The 15405-nt window shown below is 39.4% G+C and overlaps 1 protein-coding gene across 1 annotated transcript in view; it reads left to right on the top strand.

Moving 5' to 3' along the window:
* The window catches only part of LOC124270530 (golgin subfamily A member 4-like), a 56584-nt gene that overhangs the window by 24466 nt on the left and 16713 nt on the right, over positions 1–15405 (top strand). Inside the window, 9 exon segments of the mRNA XM_046705549.1 lie at positions 3620–3727; positions 4079–4360; positions 4395–4477; positions 4645–5107; positions 5109–6951; positions 6954–8483; positions 10420–10550; positions 11887–12028; positions 12031–12083. Coding sequence (XP_046561505.1) covers positions 3620–3727; positions 4079–4360; positions 4395–4477; positions 4645–5107; positions 5109–6951; positions 6954–8483; positions 10420–10550; positions 11887–12028; positions 12031–12083 — 4635 coding nt within the window.

Genomic DNA, 15405 nt, shown 5'->3' with positions numbered 1-15405 from the left:
CCTTACAAATGGAGTATTGAACCCCCGTCCGAATATTGCATATTACCCTGTTCCTTTTAATCTTATCGGGTTTTAAACTCCAAATAAATCGAAAGCATTTTGCTTGGAAATTTTGTATTACAGTTTCTGATGGTGTAGGAACGGTAGAAAATAAGAGATTAAGTTTTGGTAACAATAAGGATTTTAGCACTGTGTTACGTCCAAACAGCGTTAACGTTCTACATTTCCACATTTTCATTAAATTTTCAATTTCTTTAAATTTTTCGTTGTAATTAGCATCTACCATATTCTCAAGATCAATATCAAATTTGATACCCAGTAACTTAAATGTTTCAGTCCAGTCCATTTTACAGTTCTTCAATAGTTTCATTCGAACTCGTTTTTGGAACCGATCCAAATCAACTTTGTTTTATCAATGTTAATTTTTAAACCAGAAAAACGTGCAAAAAAGGTTAATGTATTCACGACTGCTTGCAAGCACCTTTCAGTACCATCTAACATTAAGGAAGTATCATCTGCGAACTGCGCTAATAATTGTTCAATAGATCCAATCTTTAATCCTCTGATAGATTTATTTCTTTTAAGTAATCTGGTTAATATTTCAGTGCATACTATGAAAATATATGGAGAGATTGGGTCTCCTTGGCGACAACCTCGACTTAGTTTGAAAAAGGGACTAGCAAAACCATTTACTAATACACAAGATTCAGAATTTTTATAGAGCAGTTTTATCCATTTTCGAATGGAAGGGCGAAAATTAAAAAGGCGAAAACGTTTTGAATAAATCGCCAGTCTAAAGAATCGAAAGCCTTTTCGAAATCAATAAGCATTAACAAGCCTGGAATCTGATAGGTATCTACATATTCCATAACGTCATACACTTGTCTTGTAACCTCTCCCATATATCTACCCTTTATGAAGCCTTTTTGTTCCTCACTGATAAATGTGGTTAAAGTTGGTTTTATTCTCTCTGCTATAGCTGCAGAGGCAAGTTTGTACACAATATTGAGTAATGAAATGGGTCTCCAGTTCTTTAGAAACTTTTTAGGTTTGCCTTCTTTGAATACAAGTGATGATACCCTGAACTTGTGTATCTGATAGAGCTCCGTTTCTGTAAGCATAATTTAGCGATTTTATAAGATACACATTTAAATCCCACCAAAAGAATTTGAAGAATTCTGCAGTGAAACCATCAGGGCCGGGCTTTTTCATTTTTCATATGCTTCAAAGCACTAAGAACTTCACCGTTATGTTAATTAAGCCTTCTAGTGTTTCTGCCACTTCATCACTAACCTTGTGGCTATTCGAAATAAATCTTCGAGATCTATTTGAGAAGTTTCCTTTTCACAGTAGAGATTTTGATAAAACGTTTTAGTCTCATTTAAAATGTGTGAAATATTAGAGATTATTTCTCCGGATTTTGTTTCAAGTTCAGCAATAGATTTATGTAAAAAATTCCTCGATTCCAACTTTAAGAAAAATTTTGTTGGCTTTTCACCTTTTTCTATCCATTTAGACTTTGCCCTTATAAAACTACCTTTTGCTTTTATTTCGCTAATTTCTTCTAATTGGGAGTTTATTTCATTTATATAATGCAGTAATTCTTCTTTTTCTTCAGTATTTGTCGATTCATCTAACTCTATTGTCATAATTACGAGTTTTTCAGATAATTTCTTTTCATTTTTCTCTGTCCTTTTTTACTACCACGAATATAGTATGGTTTTACCCTGACCATACATAATATCATTTCCCATAAAAGTTGATCTGAAATTCCAAAACTTCGGGTTTTCGTATTCCTCACAAGTTTAGGTGTATTGTATTTTTACTAGTTTTACATATTCAGGATCATTTAATAAAGAGTTATTAAACTTCCAATAACTCTTACCTCGTTTGACCTCATTTGAGTGCAAACTTATCTCTACTTGAGAGAATGATCAGTTCTAAAACCTGGATCTATGCTGGTATATTCTACTGAAGAGAGGAGATTGTGAGAAACAAGGAAATAATCAAGGCGTGATTGTTTTAAAGGGGTAGGCTGGCCAGGTATACCTCCTTTCAGTTGGGTTATGTAGTCTCAAGGGTCTTTCAAATCATATAACTCTATATAATATCCTTTATTTTGGCTCTATTTTTAGGGTTATTTACATTTTATAATTAAATTGATCAAGTATAGGATTTAAAGCACAGTTCCAATCTCCACAAAGAATAAAGAATTCGAGTCAGATTCATTTAGAATGTTGATTATTTGTTCATAAAATTCAGTATCTTCGTTTGGGCCATATACATTTATAAACAGATATGTCTTATTTTCAATTTCAATATCAATGGCTTTAAAATTTCCACGTTCTGCATCAGGATATTCTTTACTAACATAAAATTCAAAATTATTGTTGAAAAGAATTGCCGTTCCCCTCAGCGTTTGATTTGAATGAGTTAAAATAACATTCCGAGTAACCCCATTGTTGTTTGATAAACTGCTCTTGTTGTTTTGTAAAATGAACATCTTGTAAACAATATATGGGCGCTTTTTTCTTTTGAGGAATCTAAATACTTGTTTTCTCTTAAGACTATCGCCAATGCCTCTACAATTCATGGAAATAATTTTGACTCTTCGAAACCCATTATTTATTATTCATGATTCGCAATTGATATGATATAAATAAGATGGTATAGGTTGAGATGCTGACATTTTAATGACTTCCAGAATTTGTGTATTTTTCACAAGTAACAAAACGTAGTGGAATTATAATTAATAAGAAACCAACAAATAGTAAAACATGCTTCATCGGAAGCTGTCGTTTGGGTGGTCAACCCGTACCCGCAACAAATTCCAAAGTATAATTAGCGATTACTATGATGTTATAAAAAAATAGAAAAGGAGCCGTGCATTTTACATTACAGTACTTGAGCGCATAAATCAGGTTAATTTAGACTGAACGTGACTCTTTGGAAAACAAATCTAACAAGTTTCATGTAGTAGCTTCGGAATTGACTTGTGTCAATGAATGTTTGACTTGCCTTGGCCAGTGTTTGACCCAGATCAGTGTTTGACTGGACTTGGTCTTCATTTGATCTGACACAATGATTGTTTTGACCAGAGTCAGTCATTTTTCGTCTTGACTTCATGAGTGTGACCTAACTGGGTGAATGTGCAACTTGACTTGCGACTTAATTCAGTTGATATACGAAAAGATTTAGTCAGTTTTTTACTCTGCTCAGTGGGTGTTTGACTTGATTAGATGAGTTATAGCAAATGTTTGGGGCGACTTACTTAGTGATTGACTGAATGTTTGGCCCATTTCAGTCTAATTGTGTATTGGCTCAATGGACGTTTATGTCAGATAGGTCATTTTATTCTTTGTATAGTTTCTTGGGGTGGTGGTTAGCCAATTTATTTACAAGTGTTCCCTTGTGACGCTATAGACCCAGCTTCGATTCCCACGTGTGGTACAATCTTTGAAGCCTGTTTCTAGTGTCCCCTGTAGTGATTTTGCTGGAATATTGCTAAAAGCAGTATAGAACTCATTCGATAGTTATTAAAATATGAATGACAATAAAATCCTCCCGTTTGTCCAAGAGTTAGCATATGCAGTGTGAGTAACCAGATGACTCTGTGTAGGAGAAGATTGAGCTGGAGAACCAGGTGAGCAAGCTCCAGGACGACATGGCAGCCGCAGCAGCCAACTTCATTCAGCAGATGGAGGAAATGACAAGGAAGCATAACCAGGTAATGCAGACCTGTCAAGAAAAAGGCATGCAATTCTATCATCATGTCTCTCAGATAAAGTCACACACCTGGATAGAGACTCTACATCATGATTGAATTCCTGGCCACATAATACCCAAAGGCTTTTGCTTGGTATTGATGGGATGACTGGCTCAAAGTCAGTAAGCTGTGTGTGAGTTAGGTAGCTGTATTACACTGTCTCATACATCAGTGGGTTCACTCTGTAAAACTGGCATAAGTCTCAAAAGTGTTCAAGCAGACACACTTACATGTACGTCAAGATATAAATACAGTAATATCAGCATTAAATCCCATTTCACCTCATCTCACCCACCCATTTCTGTCCTTCAGGCCCTGGCAGGCTCGAACACAGAACTGGAGGCATACTACCAGGCCCAGCTGCAGACAGTGAAGGATCAGCAGGAACAGCTTCTCCAGGACAAGAAGACGGAACTGGAATCCCTGGAGCAGGACCTGAAGGAGGTCAAGGCCGCCATGGAGGAGAAGGAGTGTGAGCTGGAGGGAAGGACCGGTGACTACGAGAAACAGATCGCCAAGCTGCAGACTGACCTTGTTGAAAAGGAGGAGGAGAATGTGAAGGTTAAGAAAGAACTTGAGAATGTTCGACTCGAAGTTTGAAGATGTTAAGACATCATTGACGGAACAGATATCCAAGTTGCAGTCCGCGGTTGATGCTTTGGAGTTAAGTAAGAAGGAGCTTGAAGAGAGTAGTGTGAGGTTAAAGGATGAGTTTGATTCATTCAGGACTGAAAGTGAGAATCGCGTACAGGAGTTGACATCACAGCGAGAGCAACTTGAAGTTCAGCACACTCATATGGTGGAAAAGTGTCAGCAGATGAGTTCAGATCAAGTTGACTTTTCAAAATCTCTTGATGAGAAAACATCTTTGGCTGAAGCCGAAAAACAGACTTACTAAATCAGATTGAAAGTAAAAATCAGGAACTTGCAAGTTTGCATCATCAAATAGATGCACTGCAGAGTGAGAAAGGACAGCTAGTTGAAGAGTTCAAACAAAAACTGGATGAATCTGAGTCCGAAAAGCAGCAGACGTCAGAAGTTGTTACAGCATCTCAGTCACAACTGCAGACCATTGAGAATCGGGTTCGAGAGTTGGAGGAGGAGGTTGTGAAGAAGGATGAGCAGTTGAAACAGCTAGAGGCTGACAAAGAGTTGATCCTTCTGGAACGAAGTGACATCGAAGCTCGAGGCTCCGAGAAGGATGTGTACATCGGGCAGCTTAAGGAGACAGTGAAGACACTGGAGGAGTGTCAAGCTGATATTGAGAAGGAGAAAGCAAACATGGAAGATAAACTTACATCACTAGAATCTGTTTTGGAACAACTGGGTAAAGCAAAAAACAGAGTTGGCAGAAAAGTTGGAGGAGAGTAAACAGACCTTTAGCCAACAGGCTTCTGAAGAGAAGGAGGTCTTGGAGGGAAGAATTGCTGCACTAGAGAAGGATCTCACTGAATATGTCCAGAAGTTAGTAGACTCTGAGAAGACATTAAGTTCAAAGGATGATGAAATTCTAGCACTGAGAACAGTCATTGATGACAACACAGGATTTGTCAAATCTTTGGAAGACAAGCAAGGAGAAACAGTAAAGACTGTCCTCAAGAAGGATGAAGACATTAAGACCATGGAAGGAAAGCTTGCTCAGAATGTGGAGAAGTTCAATCAGCTGAGAGCTGAGGCAAAGGGGAAGATCAAGGAGCTGAAGGAGTCTGCAGACCAGACGAAACAGAAACATCAGGAGGAGAATGCCCAGAAGCAGAAGGAATGGGAGGAGAAAGTGAATATGATGAACATTGACAAGACAAACATGGAGAAGCAGTACACCAACCAGATCCAGTCCTTGGAGCAAAGGCTGGCTGCAGAGAAGGAAAACATGCTGAAGTTGGAGGATGGCTTCCGGAAACAATTTGAGGAGAAGCAGGCCAAGTTCAAGGAGACCATGGGCAAGATCAAGGAAAGGTTTGAGGAGAAGCTAAGGGAGAAGGATGCAGAAGTTGAAACCAAGATCCAGGAGCTCACTCAGCAGAAGGAACTTGGGATGGAAGACGTCACCAAGAGCCTTGAGGACATGCGTGAGCAACAGCTCAGGGACCAAGCGGAGCGCCACCAAACTGCCATTCAGGAAGTAGTCGAGGAGTGGAAATGTAAACTTCAAACTGTTCAGGATGAATTTGATTCAAAGTTTCAAAGGAGCTCTGAGGAGAATGAGCAAAAGAAAAGTGAACTTGAATCCATACATTCCTCCAAACTGACAGAAATGTCAGAGTCATTTGAGGCACAGGTAAAGTCTCTTCAGGAAGAAATTGAGAGGCATAGGACAGAACTTGCTGATCTTAATTCAGAGAGAGATGAAAAGATGCAGGAGCTGTTGGAGTTAAGACAACGGTTGAATGAGAAAGAAACTAGGATCAGCAACCTGATGTTGGCTCTGGAAACAGAGAAACAGTCAGGCCAGAGTGCGTGTGAATCAACTGTGAGTGAGTATAAAGGGAAAATTAGTCAGATGGAATCTGTGATTAGTGAACTCAATGAAAAACTATCTGAGGTTCAGGAAAAACATACGCAAGAAATTCAAGAGAAGGATGTTCAGCTCCAGGATCATCAAGGGCGGGTAACTATGCTCCAGACAGAGAACTCTTCAATGGAGGAGATGCTTAAAGCACTCAATGAAACTGCTCAGAATAAAGATGACCAAATACAGTCTTTGAGTGAAGAATGTGAATCTTTGAAATCTGGACAGGTTCAAGTTCAGGAAGTTACACTACAGTTGTCAGAACTGGAGAATAATTTCAAGAACTTGCAACAAGACAAGGCTGCTCAGGAGGCGGCAGCCGAACACTTGAAGGAGGAACATTCAAGGATCGTGCAAGATTATGAAACTCGGATTTCTGAAATGGTTGCAAATGATGGTGAACTACAAATAAGATTAAAAGAACTTAATGGCAAAGTGTCCAGTACAGAGGAGAGATTGCAGGAATGTATTCAGAGTTATGAGAGTCAGCTCGAGGAGTATCGCGGAAAGTTAGAGCGACAGGAAGTTGCAGTCAAAGAGGAGGTAACTCTTCTAAAGCAGCAGTTGCACGATGTGCAGAACAATGCACAGTTGACTTCAGCAGAGTTGCAGACATCTCTGCAGCAAAAAGTCCAGGAAAATGAACAGAAATTTGTAGACCAGGCAGCTAAACATCGAGAGATATGGAAACAGTTGAGACATCATGGAAAGGGAAGATGAAGGAGATTAAACAGAAATATGTAGCCAAACTCAAGGAGATTCAGGAACAAAATAAGGGGAAGGTTGCTGACCTGGAGGACAGGTTGAAGAAGGAGGTAAAGAATAAAGGGGAAGTATCCTCAGAGTTGTCCCATGCAAATACACGTCTGCTGCAACTTCAAGAAGCTGGAGGGACTTCTAAGGATACCATTATTGATCTTGAACGAAAACTGGATGAGATGTCAAAGACTTTGAATGATAAGGAAAACGAGCTTGAAACAGTGAGACAGAGTTTATTGTCAACTGAGAACCGAGTTCAGGAAGTGTCATCTGAGAAGGATCAATTGAGCCAAGAAATCTTGCAGGTTACTTCATCCCTGCAGGTAAAAGATGAAGAGATAATGAAACTGAAGAGAGACGCGGAAGAGAAAGAAAACCTTGTGAAGGAAATTGAACATAGTCAACAGTCTTCCTGTGATGAACTGAGTCAAAAGGTTGTTGAAAAACAGAAATCTATTTCAGAGAAAGAATCAGTGATACAAACGCTTGAAGATTCTCTTAAGCAGGGTGAGGCAACAGTTGCCAACCTTGAGGCAGAGAATCAACAGCTGAAACAAAGTGTTTCAGATTTCCAACAGAAATGTACAGAACTGACTTCCACGTTAGAGACTTTACGACAGAGTGAACAAGCCACAGGAGAGTCCGAAGCGAAGTTGAATGAAAGTTTAGTGGAGAGAGAACGATTGAAAGAAGAGAGTGACAAACAGCTGAAGGAATTGGCTGACAAACACAGTGAGGAAATCAAACAGTACAGCTCAAAACAAGATACAGAAAATAATTCCAAAGTTTCAGAATACAAGAAAAAGGCAGAAACTTACCTGGCTCAGATGAAAAAGCAGATGATTGAGGAGAAGGAAGAAGTAACAGCCAGAGCTAAAGAAAAAATATCTTCTTTACAAACTGTTATTGAAAATTTGAAAATAACTCTTGATGAAGAGAAGTCTGAGAAACAAAATGCCTCGAAAGAGTTCTTGAAGCAGACAGAACAGTTAGAATCCTCCCATCTCAAAGTAGTGCAAGAAAAAGATAAGGAAATTGAAGAAACAGTTCAAAAACTTGAAATGTCAGATAAAATGAAAAGTGAATTGATGACAAATATTGAACAGTTGAACTCTGAAAATAACACACTGAGTGACAAAATGTCTGCAAATTTGAAAGAAAAGGGTGAAATGAAAACTGAACTTGAAGGTCAAATCAAAAAGTTGGAATCACAAATCAAGAAACTGGAAAAGAAGTTACAGCTGTTAAGGAAGGAGAAAGAGGAAGAGATTGATTCAATGACAAAGTTACATTCACATGAGGTTGAAAAGATGGAAAAGGATAAACTTGAAGAACACAGGTCTATTGAGGAAGATCACGCTGTGAAGATCAAACAGCTTGTGAGAGAGTTCAACACCAAGTTAGCTGAAAAAGAGAATTTGTTTGAAGAATCACTCAACGAAGCTGTCAGTAAGTTTGTACATGTTGTTGGTTTTTATCTCACAGTTACTGCTTCAGGAGTCTTTTCACACGTTTCACAAATGTCAAAACATACGTCATTTTCTACATTAAAGGCATGAAATATAAAACATTGTTCCAAGCTGCGATAGACTGACCGAGTTGTAAATGACTGGCACTTAGTCAAAATTAAATTACTCTTTTTTTATGTCTTACTCAAATTTTTTGAAAATTTGACTTTTGAGTATTGTATGTGGCTACATATCAGATCCTACCTTAGATCTGTGTCCTTTGGATCTGACTCCTACATTGTTTCTGAATACTACCTTCAGTCTAAGTCCTACCTGGGGGTGGTGGGGTAGACTAGTGGTTAAGGCGTTCGCTCGTAACGCTGAAGACCCGGGTTCGATTCCCCACATGGGTACAATGTGTGAAGCCCATTTCTGGTGTCCCCTGCCGTGATATTGCTGGAATATTGCTAAAAGCGGCGTAAAACTAAACTCACTCACTCACTCACCAAGTCCTACCTCATACTCATATCTCTGTGTGTGTGTGTGTGTGTGTGTGTGTGTACCCTAGTGGTTAAAGCGTTGGCTCGTCACTCTGAGGACCCGGGTTCCAATCCCCACATTACAATGTGTGAAGAACATTTCTAGTGTCCCCCACCGTGATGTAACTGGAATATTGCTAAAAGCGACGTAAATCTCAGTCAGTCATATCTCGGTCCTTCTGTAGATCAGACTCTATAGATCACAGATGTATCATTGATCTGTATCCTACCTTTCCTCAAATCTGAGTCCGACCTGTTCTCTCATCTAAGACTGTGTGAAGCCCATTTCTGGTGTCCCCTGCCTTGATATAGCTGGAATATTGCTAAAACTGGCGTAAAACCATACTCACTCACTCACTCTTTCATTCATCCTAGATTATCTAAGTCCTGTCTTACAAGTCCTGCCATGTAGTACCCGGGGTCAGCAGCTTTTAATCATGTTAATGAAGTTTTTCCATGCCTAATTACCGGTGCTGTAGCCTGGTTGTTACAGCGTTCGCTGGTCACGCCAAAGGCCTGGGTTCATTTCCCCACATGGGTACAATGTGTGATGCCCATTTCTGGTGTGCCCCACCATGATATTGCTGGAATATTGATAAGCAGCGTAAAACCCAACTCACTCACTCACTCAGCATGCCTAATACTACCATTGATCCAAGACCTACTTGTTATCAAAGTCCTACCATATTTACTAGTCCAAACATTGAGCAGCCCTAAATAGCTCAAAATCTTCATCCTTTAGCATGTTTACGTTACCTTAAGCATTTTACAACCTGACTCAAGCTAACTAGACTAACTTACTCAAGCCAACTAGACCAACTGACCCAAGCTAACTAGACCAACTGACCCAAATACTAAATGTCCAACTGACCCAAGCTAACTAGACCAACTGGACCCAAGCTAAGCCAACTGAGTGACTAAGCTGTGACCAACTGGACAAGCTAACTAGGACCAAGACCAACTGACCAACAAGCCTAGACTAGACCAACTGACCAAGACCCAAGCCAACTAGACCAACTGACCCAAGCTAACTAGACCAACTGACCCAAGCTAACTAGACCAACTGACCCAAGCTAACTAGACCAACTGACCCAAGCTAACTAGACCAACTGACCTAAGCTAACTAGACCAACTGACCCAAGCTAACTAGACCAACTGACCCAAGCTAACTAGACCAACTGACCCAAGCCAATTCAGCTAACTGGACCAACTGACTAGCCAACTGACCAACTGACCCCAAGCCAACTAGACCAAGTGACCCAAGCCAACTAGACTAACTGACCCAAGCTAACTAGACCAACTGACCCAAGCTAACATAACATGACCCAAGCTAATAGACCAACTGACCCAAGCCAAAAGCCAGTGAGTATTGTGAGTATCAGTGAGAGTGTATTTCAGACAAGAGTCACCGTGGAGAGCAGCAGATCGTCCACGAGCATCATGAGCAGGTTGAGGAGCTGTACAAGGATATCCATGAAGCTCAGGAGAGGCATGAGCAGATGCAGCAGGAACATGAGGAGGCCTTGCAGGTACTGTACTCAGTCGGGTGACCGCTGGTCAGTGTGGTCACTACCAGTGCTGCATCTTACCATCATACAGCAACAGCTTTCCTGGACCTTGTTAGCATGCAAATCTTAGGGAAATAGATAAATATGAGAACTCTTAGATAGTGGTGGTCCAATGATCGAAAATCGATCTAAAGATGGATTAAACATAATTGTCGATTGTAAAATCATATTTTCGATTAATCAGAATTTTGTTGTTTTAGTATAACAACACTTGAGCGAAGTAAACTAATCATTAAATTTGACGAATATTCATGAACAAACATGCGCTCAACAGCATAATGCTAAGTGCATTGTATTCACAGTTTCGTATTCATCACAACGGTAAATATTACTGTAACCTGTCTATGAATAAAGTTACATCTATTGTGAACGTAATGAGATATACTGATAAATATTTGTTGCATAAATAAACAGAATAACTACATTAACATTAATTAGAAAACAACTGGGGAAAAATCCTTGAAATTGGTGATCACATTGAAAATGTATAAATCAATTATAATCAATAATCGTTCACCACAAGTCGTCCAATAATCATTAGTGGATTTGGTTTCCGATTCCCAACACTACTCTTAGATATTCTTTCAAGTTCTACTGTGCAGATACATTTTGTTGATGATGTCAGTCACAGTGCTTTGGCAAGGTTTGAATGCAGGGACGTCATAGTTTAAAGTATGTTTTTATGTTTCACCATAAGCAAAACACAAAGAAGGAGTTAACTTACTTTACGTATGGTATTTTACACCAAATTTTCTGCAGGTTTGACTTTTAGCCTGTCATGCTCTTCACACTGACCTACACTGTCCTAATCATAGATGTAATACCAGTTCTGATATATGACACTTCATGCAGGTCATTCAGATAGACATCCTTCAAGCTTTAATTATTATACTTGGTGAATAGGACAGGTCCTTCTTTGAAATTTTGAGTTAAGATAAGTTACTCATTTATTCATTGAGTGAATAATTTTTGTTTAAAACATTGTCATATGATTGTCAGTTTCTCGTTTCCTCTAGTCCTTTACAATCCTTTTCTTGCATGACATGAGGTCAAATGTCAAGGTCACATGACAAAAATTCTCATTGAGATATGTACACCATCTCAAAAAGTATAATGCTTTTATCATCAAGCGTGGTCCATGTATTCCCTGGCATGGTTCTGTGTGGAAGAGTTTGGTGAAGACTGTCATATGTCATGGTCAGCATTGATTATTTAGAAAACGGCTAATTCGTCTTAGCCAAGAGACTTTGTGGCATAATAGGTGTCGTCAGGCTTTGAACCTGCAATTTGTCTGTAGGAACGAGAAAGAGAGATGACTGAACAATTGACAGCCCTGCAGTCAGAGTTATCCGCCCTTAAAGAACAGCACCAGGTGGAGCTGTCAGAAATGGAAGAGAGGTTAAAAAAGTCATATGAGAAGACTCTTCAAGATCGGAAACATTCCATAAAGAGGAAGTCTCAGCTCTGACCCAAGAATGGAACCATGAAAGAAAGGTAGGGGAGGTGACTCTTGTAAGACTCACAATTACACCACTAACATGTTTTGTTCCTTTGCTGCAACCACCTCAAAACTAGAGGACAGTGGAACTTTGAAAATCGGAAAGCTAGAGCTGACTCGTCATGGCTTCCACTAGATGTAACATGTGTTGACTGAATGTAGATCACTGGACATAATGCACATTCTCTGCCGTGTTCTAGGAAGTTTTATGTTGTGTGTAAGTTGTCTTGTGGGTGGATCTTGTGTGACCTAGATATTACCTGTATTTTGGGACCATTTATATAAATATAACAGTAAATTGAAATTTCACAATAGAATGTCCAGAGTTGTGGCCCTTGACAGTAAGCAGGATCAGAAGCTATGCTGCTTTCCTGCAGTGAGTGTGGCAAGTGTGCATTTTGGAGTAGAGGCATTGTGTTGGTGCTGTTGTAGACATAGATTCTGTTGTAATGCACAGTTGGCAATATCATTACAGAAAGGTAAGGTTAAACTTCTGCTGATAATGATCACAGTGTCTTTATCAACACAACAAGCATGGGGATTCTGAGTGAGAACATGAGCCTCCAAGAACCACTTTTGTCATGAGAGCAACAAAATGGAATAGTTTGTCAGGCGCAGTGACTGTCGGGACCCGTGAAGATCCAGGGTAGAATTGATCTTCAGTAACCCATGCTTGTCGTAAGAGGCGACTAACGGGATCGGGTGGTCAGGCTCGCTGACTTGGTTGACACATGTCATCGTATCCCAGTTGTGTAGATCATTGCTCATGCTGTTGATCACTGGATTGTCAGGTCCAGACTCGATTATTTACAAACCGCCGCCATGTAGCTGGAATATTGCTGAGTGCATCGTTGCTTGATGCAACATGGATGAAACAACAAAGCATATTGTCAACATGATGTCATGATCAATACAAAGCTATGATGAATAAAGTATCACTCATCACCCTATTCCTCTGAGTTAATACACCCATCATGCAGGGCACAATGTATTTATTTGCCATAGAATTTAGATCAAGCTGCATCGCATTATAGTTTCACCGAAATCAGCATCATCTAGCTCTCGTTTCATTTCTGTATGAGCATGATAGTGGTTGCAAGCATATCTCTCCCAATCCTACCGACTTCATCAGACCATTATCCACATATTTCTGTTATGGTTCGTTTGACTGAATAATTTATCAATATAATTTACAACCTGAAACTGCAATATTCAACCTCATATTTATACCAACTCGTACCCAGTCCAGCATGTTAATATATTGTTGTTCAAAGAACACAGACTCAACCTGGAACACTGAATGATGAGAGAGCGGAAGGTCGCGGGTTCGATCCCCGACCGCGTCATACCAAAAAGATCATTGTACAAAATATATGGTACTTGTTGGTCCCTGCCTGGCTTTGTGTGATTAATGGGTACAACAAGGACTGGTCGGAACATTTGTCAGTCAGTATAATGTGTCTGAGTGGGGTATGGCATGCTTCACTTCACGCGGCATGGTATCTCAGTGGGCTAGCACTATAAAACCAGCTTCAGTCTGGGCTAGTACAAGCAGCCACTCATACACATAACACTTTGCGTTTTCGCATGCAAACAGCATATGGTGAGTCCGGAATATTCTCCAATATACGACGCTAAACCCAATTTCACCTCACCTCACTGAATGATGAGGAACTGAATAGCAGTGACTGATGACTACACAGACAGTGATTGATTGACTGTTCCTGATCATGTCATGTAATTTTACCAAGTACAATAGAATGATCTTACCAGACTCAGAATCATCAATACTACAGCTTGTGCATTAAATATGATTTTATATTGAGCAGCAGGTGCAACCTTTTTATTATTAGTGCAACAATGTTAGTACCTAAGGTTGCACCAGGTGCAAGTTTATGAGATAGAATTATGTACTTTAATCAGACTCAGGCTATTGACCAATGTTGCACCCTTATTCAGGCCTTTGTTATTGTAATTTATATAAATAAGATGAACATTTTTCTTAACTCGTTCTCATGAAAGTGAGAGGGTCAGTGGTGTAGCCTAGTGGTTAAAGTGTTCACTCTTTACAAGAAAGACCCAGGTTCAATTCCTCCAAAGGGTGAGCCCATTTCTGGTGTCATTGCCATGTTATTGCAGGAATATTGCACTAAGCTGTTAGCAGCATAAAACCTTATTCACTCACTCATTAAAATGGCTGTTGATATTATTTGATGCTTAATACTCAGTAAGCACGACCCAGTATAATCAGCTTGTTTCATATATTTGAATTTCATCTTAGAATGACACAATCAGTTTCTGCATGACTGAACCCTTGATTCTCAGGTTACCAAGCAGAATGTGACATGGAATGTTTCTTGTAATTGTTTGTAAGGAAGATGACTGTGGCCGTGTAGTAAGTCTCATACCCCGGAGAGTGTTTTGTGCTCGGATATTTGTTTTGTGCTCTGATATTTTGTTTGTTGTTGTCATATTACTAGCGTTGTGTTTGTTGCTTTTTAGTCTGACCATCAACTTGCACCGTTTGATCCCATGGCACAACCACAGGTACTTTATTTTACAATTTATACATCAATTTATTTGGCATCTCATCGCTTGATTCCATCTTTGTATTCACAAATGTATGTCCATCATTTATTTCTGCCTGTTGAATGTGTTGACAATATTTCTCTTCCAGATTTATGTATGTTATATTTGTTTGGTTTACAAATTTTGCAAACCGAAAACTTACGGAGCTATATTCTGAAAGGTACATTTACTTGTTTCATACTTTTTTAATGTGATTGTACAGGTTCAAGATTTCGAAATTAGAGAATCCATTAAGATGGCAATGTTTTTAAGGAAAAATGTAGAACAAGTCTAAAGCTAAAGGTATGAATACACAATGCCATTTAGAAAGTGGTCAAATGTAACGTCAAATGATTACATGTTCTTAGTAAAGTACAGATTCAATACTTTTTGGGGTTGAGTCTCATCTGGGATTCAAACCCTCACCCTCCGAGTCAGGCACCTAATCGCCAGCACACAAAGTCAGCCGCCTAACCCGCTCAGTCACCGCGGCTTCCACTTGTTTGACCACTTTCTAAATGGCATTGTGTATTCATAAGTTCAAGTTTACCTATTAACGAGGCCACGTTTCGGGTTGTGGCTGACATTGTGTGCTGGCAATTAAGGTGCCTGACTCTGAGGGTGTGGGTTCGAATCTCGGACGAGACTCAGAAAGACTAATCCCAGATATAACACATGTTACAAGTCTAAAGGTGTACACATAAATTCTGAAAACTGTTCATGAACAAAACAAACTTTGAAATTGTGTAA

Source organism: Haliotis rubra, unplaced genomic scaffold (genome assembly GCF_003918875.1).
Source record: "Haliotis rubra isolate DU_JTF1 unplaced genomic scaffold, ASM391887v1 Scf1523, whole genome shotgun sequence".
In the NCBI taxonomy this organism is placed as follows: domain Eukaryota; kingdom Metazoa; phylum Mollusca; class Gastropoda; order Lepetellida; family Haliotidae; genus Haliotis; species Haliotis rubra.
The sequence above is the reverse complement of the archived record's forward strand: the minus strand, read 5'-3'. Positions and strand labels throughout refer to the sequence as shown.